The sequence below is a fragment of the Delphinus delphis genome, chromosome 9, assembly GCF_949987515.2.
Source record: "Delphinus delphis chromosome 9, mDelDel1.2, whole genome shotgun sequence".
Lineage (NCBI taxonomy): Eukaryota > Metazoa > Chordata > Mammalia > Artiodactyla > Delphinidae > Delphinus > Delphinus delphis.
Window position 1 is genome coordinate 64,377,371 of NC_082691.1, and position 15,609 is coordinate 64,392,979.

A 15,609-nucleotide genomic window follows, 5' to 3' on the forward strand; every position below is an offset into this window, starting at 1 on the left:
CAGAGCAAATTTTATATTCCATAGAGATTTAAAAGGTATCGAAGCTCTTAAGTATTAATTCAGTTCTGTTGAGTAGACTGTTGCTTTATTGATATAGAATCAACTTGGCATATATAATATTCCTTCTCACTTAGGAGATAGTCATATTTTTAGTCTGCCTTTGAAAGTGTGCATATACAAACAGCAGAGTGAATTTATTTCAGCAGTTGAAGTTATCATATTTGAGCAGTTGCTTCTCTCACTTTGTTTTTGAGTTGCGTTCCGAGGAAGGAACGGCTGAGCTCCGTGATTGCATATATTATAATGCTAAGTCCCCACCACCATCCCAGTGAGGGATGAAGTACTGTCTGTAGTTCATCCAGGAAGAAATTTGACTCAGTGAGTATAAGTACCTGCCCAATGCCCAGGAGTGAGTAAGGGCTAAAGGTGGGCTTGGGGTCTGGCCCCTTTTCTTTCTTGGGCCCCATACTGCACTACCTCCCCCTATCCCCACACTGTGATAATTTTTCAACTTGGGTCCAGATGCCCTAGGAGGCAGATCTTTAAAAGTTAGCTTGCCAGTGCTATACACCAGCCCCCTGACACCTGGGCAGGCGCTGTGCCCTTGGTTATGGGGTCAAGAATCAACTTTACTCTCTCTCCTTAATTTCAAAGGCCAACTTTTGGGATGCAAATCAGAAGACTCAGAAGAGGCCACATCCAGAATGCATTATGCTGTGTCTTGGGAAGGAGCCCTCAGCCAAGTCTAGATAGGGACAGTTAAGTGAAGCCTTGGGGTATTATCCTTGTAATTCAGAAGGACTGGCATCTGTCATTGATCATGGAATGGTATTCCACATAATGACAAACACATACAGCTTGTGGTCAGTTTCTTCCTGAAACAGATTTCAGGGCATTTTTGGTTGTCTGCTCCTTCCTTTTCATCTGACTCTTTGCTCAAGGAGGTTGGGTCGTGATGGGAACAGTTTGCGTGCAATTTTCATTTAAAATTTCCTTATTTAAATTGTCAAATGTAGATTGTGCAGTTAACCTGTCTGGCAATCCGTATGACAGAACCAGTGGTGCAAACATATATGAAAGCATTGGAGACCCTTTGTTGGAAGTGTCCTTTGAAAAGAGACGACTGGGCACCTGCCATTATTAATGGTGCTGAGATAGAGCCACTGGGAGGGTCCCAAGCTTAGCAAGTCTCCCTGCATCAAAGGGAATAGCAGGAGGTAGCTGATGACTGACTGGCTCTGGGTGTGGGCATCAGAAAGACCTTAAAGCCACAGTTCACTCAGCCATTCAGCTTCAGTAGCATTTGTCCCCGTGTCTTTCAGTTGAACAAAGGGCTCCATATCTAGCTTTAAAATGAATAGGTCTAGTGGCCAGGTCGGGTGGTTATGGGCAATGCTCATATGTTCAGATGTTCCCTTTGTCAGGAACCAGCTGCTTTGAGAGTTTGGTGGGTTCTGTTGATGACTTCATTGGACAGGCCTTGAACACCTACTCTCAGGGACATGAGTCAGTCTTTCACAAGAGCCCCTTTTGCTGAGTTTCACCCATTGGAAGTGCTGCTTCCAGCACTGTCTGCTATGTGGAAAGTGACCTCAGCTATTCTGGCAAAGTACCTCGTGATGACAGTCCTGAGGGAAGTGGATTTGCCATTAGCTGACGGTCCTCCCGTGGCCCATGTGACACAGGGTTGCTGGCCAGCCTGTGCTTCCAGTCGCCTGTGAGATCACTTGAGAATACAGCAGGGACCTGGTCGTCTTTCTGAATAGGAGGCACCTCCTGGGCTTTTGATCCTATATTTAGCCAAGCTTAGTGGGGGCATCTTAGGCCCTTTAGCAGCACGTAGGGTGGGGCTGAGAACCTGTGTGGCACCTCCAGCCTTGCCTCTGTCCTTTCTTCTCTTGGTGCCTGCCCTTCTGTATGGTGTGGCCAGTGGGTCAGAGCTGAGTTCACATCCCAGCTCTGCCACCTGCCCAGCTGAGTGAGTTGCTTTCTCTCTCTAGGCCATGTTTTCCTCATCTGTGGGGACAGTGATAAGAGTTTGTGCTTTGTAGGCTCACTGAAGATGGAGTGAGATCAGGGGTGTGAAGGGTCTGATAGAGGCTGGGGGCACTTCTGCCGCTCCAAGTGGCAGCTCTTCGTGTCATTTGCTCCTTAGCTCATCCATGACTTCTGTTGCTTGACCTTCTCTTTGCCTCTTCTGACCCCTCTGGGATTTGGTTCCCTGGCTGTGGTTAGGGTAGTCCTGGTGAGCTCCTCAGGCTCTGCAGGGCTCAGAACCCTGCACTGATGCTGCTTAGGCTGACCTGGCTTCCAACGTCTTATTTGCTTTCTAGTATCTTCGGGTTTCTGGACCCATGTCAATCTTTGGTATTCCATATATATATATATATATATATATATATATATATATATAAAATTTTATATCTATATTATATCTATCTATCTATCTACCTATCTACCTATCTATCTATCATTTTACCATGAAGCATTCTTGTTCTCTGGTTGAAGAGGACACTGTGCTAGGCGGGGGTGAAGGTGGGGATGGATGTGCAGTGGATAGAAGGATAGTGTCGAGCTGAATCAAGGTGCTGCCCTAAATCGAAATTCTTCTTTGCTTTCTAGGCTGTGTGTTTGAGGGGGTGCAGTACCGAGAAGGGGAGGAATTTCAGCCAGAAGGAGACAAATGTATCAAGTGTTCCTGTGCTGTAAGTACTGCCCTGGATGTTCCAAGGGCGTTCCTTCTGGTTAATTGTGGCTGGGACTCACCAAGAGCAGCCCTAGGTCTCCTTATGGTCTCTCCTCCTCTCCCTCCTGATGTGGAACCAAGGGAAAAGCTCATCACCCTAAGGCGGGGTTCTCAGCCTTGGCGGTGTTAACTTTCTGGGCTGGGTAGTTCTTTGTGGTGGCAGCTGCCCTGCTCATTGTAGGATGTTTAGCAGCATCCCTGGCCTCTGCCATTGGAGTTTAGGAGCACTCCTCCCCTCAGTTGGGACAAGCAACAATGTCTGCCGACATTGTCATGTGTGTCTTGGAAGACTGATTGACAACCACTGGTCTAAAGAGTGAGGGAGAGAGGCTGATTCCCTCCACCTATATTCTTTTTTGGAAAGACACGGATTCTCTGTTCTTCGGGCCCGAGAAGCTTCTTGCTTAGGCAGCTGTTGAGTTCTTTAGTGCAGTCAAATGGGAAGCAGATGGAGAGAAGCTGATCTGAGGATTGGTCAATTATGTTGAGGGGAACGGACGGGAGGAAATGCCTCTAAACCATGGATTCAGGGCGGAGAAGGGATTAGTGAGACAAAACCAGAGACTTGCCTTTCTAGGCATTGTTGATTTGTAATTCATGTGCTAAGGATATCTTCAGAGTGCTCAGGAATGCAAAAAGGAATTTGGGGTAATAATTTTAATTTTATAATTTTAAAGAGATCTTTTTTATTAATGTCTTTTAGATTTGGAGTAAACTCATTGGTGGTGATGGTGGTGATGGTGATGATAGGGACTCTAGCCTTAAACCGCTGCTCCAAGCTATTTACAGTAGGGAGTTAGTACAACCATATATTTTTTAAGCTTTTAATCTTTTGTAATAAAGAACATACAGTACTCATCTCAGAATATTAAAAAAATACATAGGGAACTTCAGCATCCTAATTTCACCAAAGCAGAATCATATGTGGATCATCATAAATCATAGTATTTGTCATTTCTCTACATGTCTTTTCCAAAATATTTCCCCCATCCTATAGCACATATGCATACACAACCTAGAGGGTCCACATTAAAGTAAACATGACCAAGGGTGATGGTTTTTGCAAGGGGAAGGAAGAAAGCAAGGAGGGGAGGGAAGGAGAGAGGGAAAGAGAGAGAAGATATTTATATCTATATCTGTATCTATCTATAGTCACATACTCAAATGCACTCAAGGTATTCAGATTCCGTGTGTTTTTAAACACATTGCGCGCTGATCGAAACACACTGGAGGGCCAAGTTCAGGCCCCTGCAAGTCCTGCTTTCATTTTCAGCTGGAGAAAGAAAAATCCAAAGGTGTGGTTGCTTGCCTAAGCTTTCCTGCTTCGTGAGTTCCTCCAGACCTATATTCTACATTATTTTCTATATCCCTATATTCTAATCTTCTACATTCCTATATTCCTAATCCTCTATTCTTTCTAGTTCTCCACGTTGCCACCCTCAGCATGTAAGGGGCAGCTAATGGTGTTGACTGTGTCCCTGACGTCAGTCTGTGAGTTACTAGCACAGGGAGAAGGGACTGTGGAGCTCTTGCTTGGGGACAGGACATTTGTGAGTTGGCTTGGGTATCGGGAGGGTCATAAGAGCAGTTTTTCTTTTCGTGAATACAAAAATTTGAGGCCTAAGCTTTCTTTTTTGCAGCTTGTTATTAATATAAATTGGTTTTTAATATGCTTTTATTTTGCGATCTTTTGATGTAGTACACTCATAAAAGAGATAATGTTTTAGCAGCAAATGGCCCTGTCCTGAGAGTGGCAACGGGGCAGATGTTTGTTTAGAAGGCAGTATTGCAAATGTGCGGTCTGGCTCTGGCCCTGTGAGGCTTGGAGTGCGTGAGAGTGTGAGGAGGTGGGTGGGTAGCAACAGTGGGCTACAACATATATGTGTATGTATATGTGTACATATATGTGCACACAAACACGGACACCTGTATTTTTATATCTCTGAATGTGAATGTGTATAGGTACATACATGTACCCGTTTAGGTATACGCACGTCTGTAGAACACTGGATCACTAGCTTTTTCCTGAACCCATTACTTTCTTATGCCTCCTCTTCTTTGCTCATGCCACTGCCCCTGTCTGGAATCCCTTTTCCTCCTTCACCTGGTTAGTGCTTGGCCTTTCAAAGTCAGTTATCACCACCCATAGTAACTCCCTGACCACCCCATCCCTCCAGCCAGAAGCAGCAACTGTTTTCTCATTTGTATTCCTGAGGCTCATGGCTCTCACTGGCTGGCTTACGTGCCATCTTTCCCTCACATGCACACGCAGCACACACGCACACACACACTTCCAGGTGAGCACTTGCCCCATTGTAGCACGGCTACTGGATTATTTTCCTGTTCTGTGTTAGACTGTGTACTCCATCAGGGAGGGAGGCACGTCTTCTTACACTCATCTGCTCACCTCTGTGCTCAGCACTGTGGGCGCTCAGCGATGCTAGCTAGCACTCTTCTCTTGCTTTCGTATCTCTGTCTTGTGATGGAGTACCCTAAAGCCAGTAATCTCTTTCCTTCCAAACTGTGACAATTCTGCCCTTTAAAGCTGGCCAGCTCCTTCTTGCCCTTCTTGCCTGGGAGAATAGTTATTGTTAGATAGATAGTCCATTCTCATTAGATTACTGTTTGCCTTGGAGCATACCCCATGGAGTCATGATGTGTAAAGCATCTCTAGTGTCTATTACCCATCTCTGATGGATGAACTGCCAACTCTTCAAGGTAACCCCCTCTCAAGTAGATATTATATACACCGTGAAAATTGTATTGTACCTCTAGCCCCCTTTGTTACGCTCTCTAAATTTGTGAAAATCTGTCTACCCATGTTTTTGGGATGCGGTGACACAGGCAGACCACCAGAAAGACACTTCATCTGATTGAGATGGATTCCTTGGATGATGGAACAAATGCCTTATGCATGATTTTACATCCTTGCTTTAGGTCAGGGTAGTATATACAGCATTCCAGGCAGTTCAGAACATGCTAATGTTTGGAGATTATCTGGAGAGGATTTCATAACCACTCGCTCTTACCCGTTACAGAAGCAGAGCTTCTCTGAGTCTTAGGTGAGAGTAACATCATAATTCATATAGAAAATGTGGTGCTTCACTATCACTTGTCAAACTGTATCATCCCCATTTACCTATTATAAATAATGACAGAGTCAAGAGAATGAATTCTCCGTAGAGCTGGTACTAATCAGGGTGGCAAACACTTGAGTTCCTTTAGCTGTTCCTTAGAGTTGTCTGAGTCATAGCAGAGTGCATTCCTCATGTCCTGTGTTCATTTTAAAAACGAAAGAAGATGCTTTTTTCCTATGGCAGAAGCAAAGAAGAGTTTATAAAGTATATCGAGCAATTGGTTAAAAGCACTCAGCTGCTTCTACCTCGTTTAAGCTTGAGCTTGTATGACCTGCCTAACTGAACAGCAAACAGTTCTCTGTGCCTTTGTTCATCAAATTTTCAGGGCACAGGCTGGTGGCAGTTGGCACAGACGTTTCTGGAAAAGCCAATGTCTTCAGGCTTGTAAGGCTAAAGACCAAAGTGCCAACGAGAGGTGTTTGTGTTCTCTTTTACCAAACTATTTTAAGAACCCTGTGGGCTCCACATCCTTGGAAATTGCTTACTGAAGGCAGGGAAGCCCACAGAGGCATAGGACACTCTAAAAAGAGTGCCAAGTCCTCAGTCTGCAAAACCAGCCAAATTAACCGGCCAAGATCACTTTTGCTGACAAAGGCTTATTCAGTTCTGAGGATTTTTACTAATAAACATGGCTTGTTAATGGGCTGTCTGTGATGAAGAAGCTGTACTTTATTGGCTCTTAGAACCCCTGAAGTCCATAAACACCTTTGCTCTCACTTACACTTTAGATACTGCAAAGTGCTGTCTCCCAGGGAAAATGAAACTCCTAGCAAGGTCACTTGGAGAGAACAAAGGAAATGCAGATCTTCATGGTTCCCATTCCTCTTAGACCAGATTCCTTAAGATGCTCTGCACAGCCTGGTGTGGTCCCGACCTCTGCCAAACTCTCTGGCCTCATCACTGACCCTTCCTCGTTCTCTCTGCTCTGGCCTCTGGGCAGATCTTCCGGATCCTTGCTACACAAAGCGTGCACCCAGCCAGCAGTGTTGGCCTCACCAGAGAGAGCTTGTCGGAAATGCAGAAGCTTGGGCCCTACCCCAGACCCAGAATTGAAATCTACAGTTTAGGGAGATTTCTAGAAGATTCCTCTAACAAATAAAGTTTGAGGAGCCCTGGTCTAATATCTCATGGCCTTTACCTAGGCTGCTTTTTCTTTCTTCTCTCCTTTTTGCTCCATCGTCTGGTGCCGCATACCTAGGTAACGCCCGCTCATCCTGCACTTGGAAGCTCAAACATTCCATCTTTCCAGAAGCTTGTTCTGGCCCCCAAGACCAGATCAGGTCCTGTTGCTAAACCCTTTAGAGCAACCCATACTTTACTTCCTAAACATTTAAAATGATTTGTAATTACGTGTATGTGTGTGTGATGATTTTATTTAACTCTGTGAGGGTAAAATGGTAACTTTTGTATCTTCAGTGCTTGGTGCCTAATGGATCTTCATAATAATCGCTGAATTCAGGAACGAATGAATGCTGACTTTGATTTCCCTTTCTTTCCCCACTGCCTCTCTCTCCCCTCTGCTCCGATATCTCCCCCCTGCACATTTCATCTTTTCCATTTCTGAAGGGAAGATGGGTTTATGTTCAGCTGCTGTAGTACTTATTATAAATTGCTTTGAATGGAATGTGGATGACTTCCCTGAGGATGTCTTGTTTGAAAAGTGTTGTCTAAGCCTCAAAGATTCACACTCCTCATGGCAGCAGGAGGATGCAGTGGCCGGAAGCACCTGCCAGTGACCGGGGCCACTCGCTGTGGCCGAGCTTTGAAAAGAGACTGTAATTCTCTACTCTCAGAGTTGACCTTGCCCTGAAATATGGGGAGATGTGTCCTACCTCTCCCTGCTCCAGTCTGTCCAGCTTCCCTGTAATAGGACACAGTGGGACAGCTCGTCATTTCTGTGGTCACATAATGCCGGGGCAATCCAAGTTACATGTTACCAGCCACACCGCTGCTCCTCTGACATGGGAACTTGGGACCCTCCATGCCTGAATCCTCTCACACGGCCTCTGCCTTACTTTTGGTAATTTGTGCAATTTGGCGCATTTTAGTGATAGACTGTCATTATATCTTCCCTGTCCATGGGGAGAAATTTGGCCACATCCGGGCAATAAATTGGAGAACTGAGCAATTATCGAGTGAATTAGATCAATGTGGGCAGTTTTTCTAAGCAGTGTGGGCCAAAAACCTTCGGAGTAGTTTCCAAAACTAGTCTGAAATATTGATGTAATTGCTGCAGTGTTCCATTTTGCACTGTGGTTGTACCATCACTCTGAGGACAAAAAGGTCTTGGTTTTGAACAGTCAATTGAAAAAAAAAAAGGGCTTTTCCTTAAGGGCTGGATAGCACTTGGCCACTAGGAGGGGTCTCCAACTTGCTTAGAGAAGTGGCTGGTGCTCTGACTGTGTTTGGTTAGACCATGAGGTCCGGAATCTTGGGGTTTTATGTTAGGATGAATCTGAGCAATTGTGATTTCTCTGTCAGCCTTCTATTGGAAGGTCTACTGTAATGCCATTCCCTTCAGGGTGACTCCATAAATGTACAGCTATTTGTTATAGGGGTGTCAAATTCTTGCTTCTTGAACATAGCACCAAAAGAAGGCAAAGCTGACTTTATTGCTTACTGTGGTCATCGATGATTACCTTGGTGGAGCCTTAAAATAATATCTTGGAAGGAAGAGGACAAAGGTAGGATATTTGTGAGGTTCCTTGTGGGGGTCTGCATTAAGGTGAGTTTTTAATGTAAGGACTTGATTTGGATTGGGCAATTTTCATGATATACTAGTTTAGAATTGGTGGAAACTAACGAGGTGGGAGCTTCAAGGCTTGTCCTAAAGCCTTCATGAGTCTGGTTGAGTTATCTGTGTTACTAGTTGAGTACTTTCAGTAAGTTTCTGAAATCAACAGGAGGCTTAACTTTTTGATGTTAAAAATATTGGGAATAACTGTTGTATATTTTAAATCCCGTTTCAGCCCTGTCTCATGTATTTTCAGGCCAAGCCCTGAATTTTAATCCCCGTATATATCTTTATTTTTTGTGGCTTCTAAGGTTCCTTATGCTTATTGCTTTATATAGTTTATAGTTGAAGCATCCTGTAAAGTTATTTTTCTACATAGGGAGCCACCATCTGAAAAATGAGCCTAATAGGGAAAAAGTTGGAAAGGAAATTTCATGTATGACATTTGAGCATATATAGGAAAACACACAGTTTGAAAAGAGATCAACAAATGATTTATTTATAGAGGAATTAACTGATAATAGTAGCTGCTTTTACTGAGTGTATACTCTGTGCCAGATACATACAGTGCTTTAATGTTAATTTTCAAGATTGTCCTGTAACCTAGGTGGCATTAGCCCCATTTTTTTTTTTTTTTGACGAAGCAACTGAGATTTGAGAATTTTAATAGCTTGCCTGAGGTCAAAAAGTTAATAAGAATTGAAATCCTGAACTGCCTGAGTATAAAGTCACATGTCATTCCTATCCCATCTACCCTCTCCCTGCCACCAACCAGTGTCATTTTGAGATACTATGTATGGTTGTTTGTAGACATTTGAAAGTGGGACGTGCCATTTGAATCTATGGAATGAAGAGCAACCAGATATTTTGAGGGAGTAATAATGGTGATGTGAGCATCTACAGAGAACTCCAATTTTGGTGCAAGGGATATTAATACAATGCAAATGTGAATTACATTTCCTTTCTCTGAAGTTCACAAGTCTCAGCAAGTTTAAACCCATACCAGATTCCAGCCTTGGGCCTTCAGCCTGAGTATATGTCACAATGATGGCAGAGTGAATGATGAACACGTATCTGTTACCCTCACACCAGTTGGAGGATGGAGACATTGTGAGCTATAGTGTGCATCTCTTTGCCAAGAAATTATGACTGTACAAAGAGAATGTGATAGTTGCTGGGATAGAGCCATGCTCAGTGCTTCCGCTTCCAAAGGTGGATAGAAATAAATGTTAATCTGGTGGGGCCTGTCTATTCCTTGTAATAGTCACTGATGGAGTTTAAGCATCAATCTCTTTGGAGATTATATAGAGGAATTGGGTTCAGCTAGACATGAGTTTCAGTAGTTCTGTGAATGGAAATTCATCCTCCTAGTAGAATAGAGGGACAACTGTGTAATTGCTTTTGAGCAGTTGCTTTCTCCTGTCCATCTAAGAAGCAGATACATTTAGAAATTTGAGTGAAGTTTGGAATGGGTATTGAGAGTTGGTAGAAAAACAAGCTCCATGGATTAAATCTCATCTCATCGTATCTTTGCAAAGATCCTTCCTTGGAATTTTTTCCTCTTGCTTTTACTCTCTTCAAGGTCTGTCACATGATGAACCTCTTTCATCTCCTAAAAGTCCCAGGAAAAATACCGATTTTACTAAGGACTGAAGAACTTTCCAACCATTCATTCTTCCATCTTTTCATCCATCACTTGTCTTCAGAGCCAGCCAGTTATTTTTTAATTTAACAGTGATTGAGTGTCTGCTGTGTGTTAGATAGTGTATTAGGTATTGAGTGCTCAAAGATGAAGGAGATTCACTTTTTCTTTCCAGACAATTACAATCTATTGACTTGGGTGTATTTATTAAAAATAAGCCCAAATCAAACCATCCTGTAACATTTTTTGTGTGTGTGCCCAGTATGTGATAATGTGCCAACTATATGCTATATATTATAAAAAGTCCAAGTGTATTGAAAAATAGAAATAATTTTACAACTCAAAGGAAACCACTGTTAATATGATTTGATATATTTCCTTCCAACCCTTTTTTTTTTCATATTTACATATAGTAATATAACTAGGTAGGATCACCTTCTGTATGCAGTTTTGCATTCTGGTTATTTTCATTTAACATATTGTGAACATATCTCTGTTTCATTAAAAAGTCATTGAGGGCTTCCCTGGTGGCGCAGTGGTTGAGAGTCCGCCTGCCGATACAGGGGACACAGGTTCGTGCCCCTGTCCGGGAAGATCCCACATGCCGCGGAGCGGTTGGGTTCGTGAGCCATGGCTGCTGAGCCTGCGCGTCCGGAGCCTGTGCTCCGCAATGGGAGAGGCCACAACAGTGAGAGGCCTGCGTATCACACACACACACACACACACACACACACAAAAGTCATTGAAAAATAACTTTTATTAGCTGCATAATATTTCATCAGTATACTATGATTTATTTAATGGTTTTTGTGGAATTAAAAATGAACCTTGTTTTCAGTTTGCACTATTATGAATAGTATAACAAACATCTTCGAAAATTAATCTTTCCTTGTTTATCTGATTATTTCCTTGGACTAAACTCATAGATGTATAATTGGTGGGTCAAGGATACAAACATTTTAAGGTGTATGTGTGTGTGTGTGTGTGTGTTGCTAAAATACCTCATATAAGTCATGTCCTAATGTCCTCTCCAGCAGTACCTAGGTGTATATCTTCCTGCACCAAAACTGTTTTTCCATTTGAGAATCTTGTTTTCATTAACGCTTTCTTCTGAAATTGAGCGTCTTTCATGTTTATTAGCCAACTGTGTTTCTTCTGTAAATTGTGCGTTTTTCTCATTTTTCTGTTCAGTGGTTAAAGTTCTATCGCAGTCTGTGTATGAAGGATAATAACCTTCTGCTGTTTACGTTAAGGTGTGTTTTTTAAAAATGCTGAAAAAAGTGCTGTGTGTGCAGTTTGATCTTAGTGTGTATGTGGCACGTTGGATAATGACAGAGTTTGCTGAAATCCCATGTCTTCTTCCAATCTTTTCTCCTCAAATCTCGATCCAGACATATTAACTAAGAAAAAAGTGAGTCAACACTGTCAGCTCCTCAGTTTAATTGGTCCAAGACTTTTCTTTGCTTACGCTCCTCTCTTCCTATCTCTGACTCCTTCGTTGTGAGACGGTGACTTGGACCTGCCTCCACACTAAAGGGAAATTACTCTTTGAGTTTCTACAGTGGCTCTTCCCTGTCTGTGGCCCTGTAGCCTCCCACCTCTCTGTCTTCTCAGGCATCCCTTTCTCTCTTGGCTCAGAGTGCGAGGGCCCCTCCTGCTTTCCAGTCCTGATCTTCCACTGGGGCTCTTGCGCCCATCCCTTCCTACCTGTCCTCCTTCTGCGTTCTGGATGTTCAGTTTCTTGTGGCCAGGCATCATGTCCTCACATCTTTGAGGACAGTGTCTTGCACGTAGGAAACAGTAAATATTTGACCCAATGACTAGTCTTACTCTCTCTGATTTGAGTATCCATGTTCTGGAAAATGAGTTCTATGATCTAGAACTTTGTACCTTCCTACCTGGGTCTTCATTTCTATTTTGAAGACAGTACATTCAGTATTCACTTACTTTCTTTCAATGATCATGGTGACGTGAAGGATTTATGATAAAGCTAAAGAGGAAGAGACTCCAACCTAAAGCATTTTTAAAGGAACCGGTGAGGAGACTTCACAGTAGCTGTGTGAAGAGGCTGGGGCATGGGGGTGGTGTGAGCTCTGACTCCTCAAGGCCTCACGGGATGACAGCAAGTCTAAGAATGCGTCTTTTTGCGGCGTAGGAGGAAGAGAAAGGAAACATTAGTGAATGTTAAAGGAATAGCCTATTTTTTTTGAATTTTATTTATTTTTATACAACAGGTTCTTATTGGTTATCTATTTTATACATATTAGTGTATGTATGTCAATTCCAACCTCCCAATTCATCCCACTACCACTACCAACCCGCCGCTTTCCCCCCACAGTGTCCATACGTTTGTTCTGTACAAGAAATATTCCATTTTGTCAGTAAAATAGAATAAAATGTGAGTGTTACAGTATCTTAGAATATTTCCTGAACTTTTTCATCTTTTTGTCCATTATTACCTAGAGAAATTAATTAAAAAAAAAAAACTGGTATCTATGGGTCTGCTACTGTCTTTGTCCCTTTCCTTGTTTCTGCTTCATAGCTCCCCCCCACCCCCTTTACTCTTCCATCCCTTGTCCTTTCCCTCATGCTTCCATTTTCCCTGTCATTTCCCGTCCTCCTTAAGCTGCCCCTCTTCCATTCCCATCAGTATCTCGATACAGCAGCCTGTTTTAGTAAAGTAGCATAATTCATTTTCATTGCTAGCTTGGTCTCTCCTCAAATAACCGTCACAGAGTTCTGTACTGCTAGATATTCACAAAATATCCTTTGAATGAATTGATTGCACATTTTGGCACCTTTTAGATGTCATTCGAATGTTCAGTTTGGAGGGTGGCAGTGCTTTTGTGGTCCTGTGAATGGCTTCAATTACCACCATTCCCTTTGAGTGGAATTTTAAATGGTACCACTTGTTTAGTGTAAGCAGCAACGTATTTACATCACAGGCAGCACGGTCCTCCCAAAGATAGGAGGATGCCTGACCACAAACACACAGGGGAAGAATGGGAATGCATACATTCGACCTTGTCTTCTAAAGCCCATCTCTGAGCCTACACTGAGTCACAGCAGTGAATCATCCTTTCTAAACCCACCTAAGTTCTCTAGCTGTGGTTCAGAAGAGCCAGCTGGAAATATATATCAAGCAGACTTTGCTCTTTGGAAAGGGGACAGGCTTCCAGGATCAGGGTGAACCTACTGTGTAAGGAGCACCATGAAATGTACAAACAACCTGGACTTACATCGAGTGTCAAACGCATCTATCACATAATTCTATGTGCTTCTTTTTGCTCTAGTGCCTTTCTTCTGTTCTCCGTGATACACGTAACAGAATCAGATAATGTGATCATGATTAACAGTATTATGTTCCAGATGTTCTGTGTGAGGACTTTGGAAACCTCTGAATATTGCTGGAGTTAAACAAAAGAAAAAAAACCCCTATACTCACAGTGAATAAAAAGAAAGGCCATAGTTTGTCCATGACGTTCTTTTAGTGGGAGGGAAAGGTACCAGTTTCATTTTTGGTCAGAGTAAATTTATAATGTAGTCAAACATCAATAAAATCAGTTATTCATTATGAAGGAGTATCCTGGGCTTATACTTTAAGCACTAAAATTCAATAATAGAAGTTACATTTTGATTTCAAAATGAGTATGAAAAATTACCCTCACCACATCATTAATACTGATCCATATCTTAATTTTTTTCATGCCTTAATTTGACAAAATGAGTTTTTCATACACTTACACATTTTTGTTGTGGAGCTGTGTTGATGCTAGGGTGCTTTTTCCTCACTGATCCGGGTTGAGGAATGTGATTGGTAGGTGACAGGAGTGACTGGTCTTGACAGTGGTGGGAAATATGTTTCTTTTCAGTTTCAAGTTCAAGAGAAGGAAAGGGAGGGAACTCCTGAGAATTTTTGGTTTTGTTATTAGGTTTTCAGTATCCATAATATTCATAAACAATGGACACAGCTGTCTTTAATAACTCAGCCCGCTAAGTGCCAGAAAAACATCAGGCTGGAAGAGGGTTTTTTCCAACACAAAAATGTTCGTGTATTGAAGGAAGATTTCGTTTATAATCAAACTGGATGTTGACCCTAAACTTCTATCTCTAAGTAAAATCGTTTGACCAAGCACTAGGAAAAGTGCAATGAAGTTTTTGGTATTTTTTTAAAATTTTGCTTTTGCTACTACACTATATTGTTCTGAGTGGTTTTAGGCATGCAGATGGGTTCTATATCCCCTAGGGGGCATTGTTGTGGGCCAAAGGCCACCGGTCTTGGTGTGAGGAGACCTGGGGTGCTGCCCTGTTTCTGTCACTGGCTTGTTACGTGACCTGGAATCTCCCCAGTAACCTGAGACTCAGTTTCCCCATAAGTAAAACAAGGACTTCTTAGAGCCTTCCCAGTTCTATAATTTCATAATTACCCAACTCAGAAAAGGCCTTTATTTTCCCAGGAAGCAAGTTATAGGACAGACTTGAAATACCAGTTAATAGAAATTATTTTTTTCTAATATACTAATAGATTATCATCACCACATTTTAAAATTTACTTCTTTAAAAAATTAATTTTTAATTAATACACAGTAAAATTCACCCTTTGGCATACCTATCTATGAGTTTTGACAAATGCACAATGATGAACATTTTTAAATAGTTAATATTATTATAAATTACATAAAAAATGCAAAAAGTCTTTACCTATTATTCTAGCTATGCCACAACTTATTAAAAAACTCTGAAGAGAAGCTATTTTTGACTCTTTGACCGTAAAGCTTCTCTGCAATATTAAGACATGTCTGGTGCCTCCAAAATGTCTATAGAACGAGGAGCAAGAGACTCTCATCCATTTTGGATCACATGAAGTTCTTTGCTCCTGAAATGGACTTGCGGGTTTTGATTATACAACAATGATTAGAGGCAGAGGAATCTTTTCTTTTTCACCCCAAGGCAAGGGTAAGGCGGTAAACTCAGCTGGCAGTGAGAGTCAGGAAGAGAACTCCAGCTGCAGGGTTCCTCACTTACGTTGATGAATGGGTCGGGCTTAGTGTGTCTGCAATTATTATACAATCTTAGATTCATAGCTCAGAGATGGAAAGTCATTCCAGTAGCTTGACGTGCCTCCGTATTAGTATAAACCCAGGCAGTGGGAGATTGATGGTTTTCTGGAAGAGTTTTGAGGGTCTCTAAGAAGAGAGCGTGTCCCCTGGCCTTTTCAGCAGCATTTGTTCCTCGAGGCCTGTGCAGATGTGAGGGTGTTGCTTCCTTCTCCATGTTAACCCTTATTGCTTCCCCATTCCAAGCGTTGTCCAAATGTTGGTACAGAAGAGGCCTGAGTTTGCCAAGGGGG

The 15,609-nt window shown here is 42.3% G+C and overlaps 1 protein-coding gene across 1 annotated transcript in view; it reads left to right on the forward strand.

Annotated features, from left to right (window-relative positions):
* The window catches only part of BMPER (BMP binding endothelial regulator), a 262,543-nt gene that overhangs the window by 74,010 nt on the left and 172,924 nt on the right, over positions 1-15,609 (forward strand). The window contains exon 6 of the mRNA XM_060020709.1: positions 2,623-2,705. Coding sequence (XP_059876692.1) covers positions 2,623-2,705 — 83 coding nt within the window. The remainder of the gene's footprint in view (positions 1-2,622; positions 2,706-15,609) is intronic.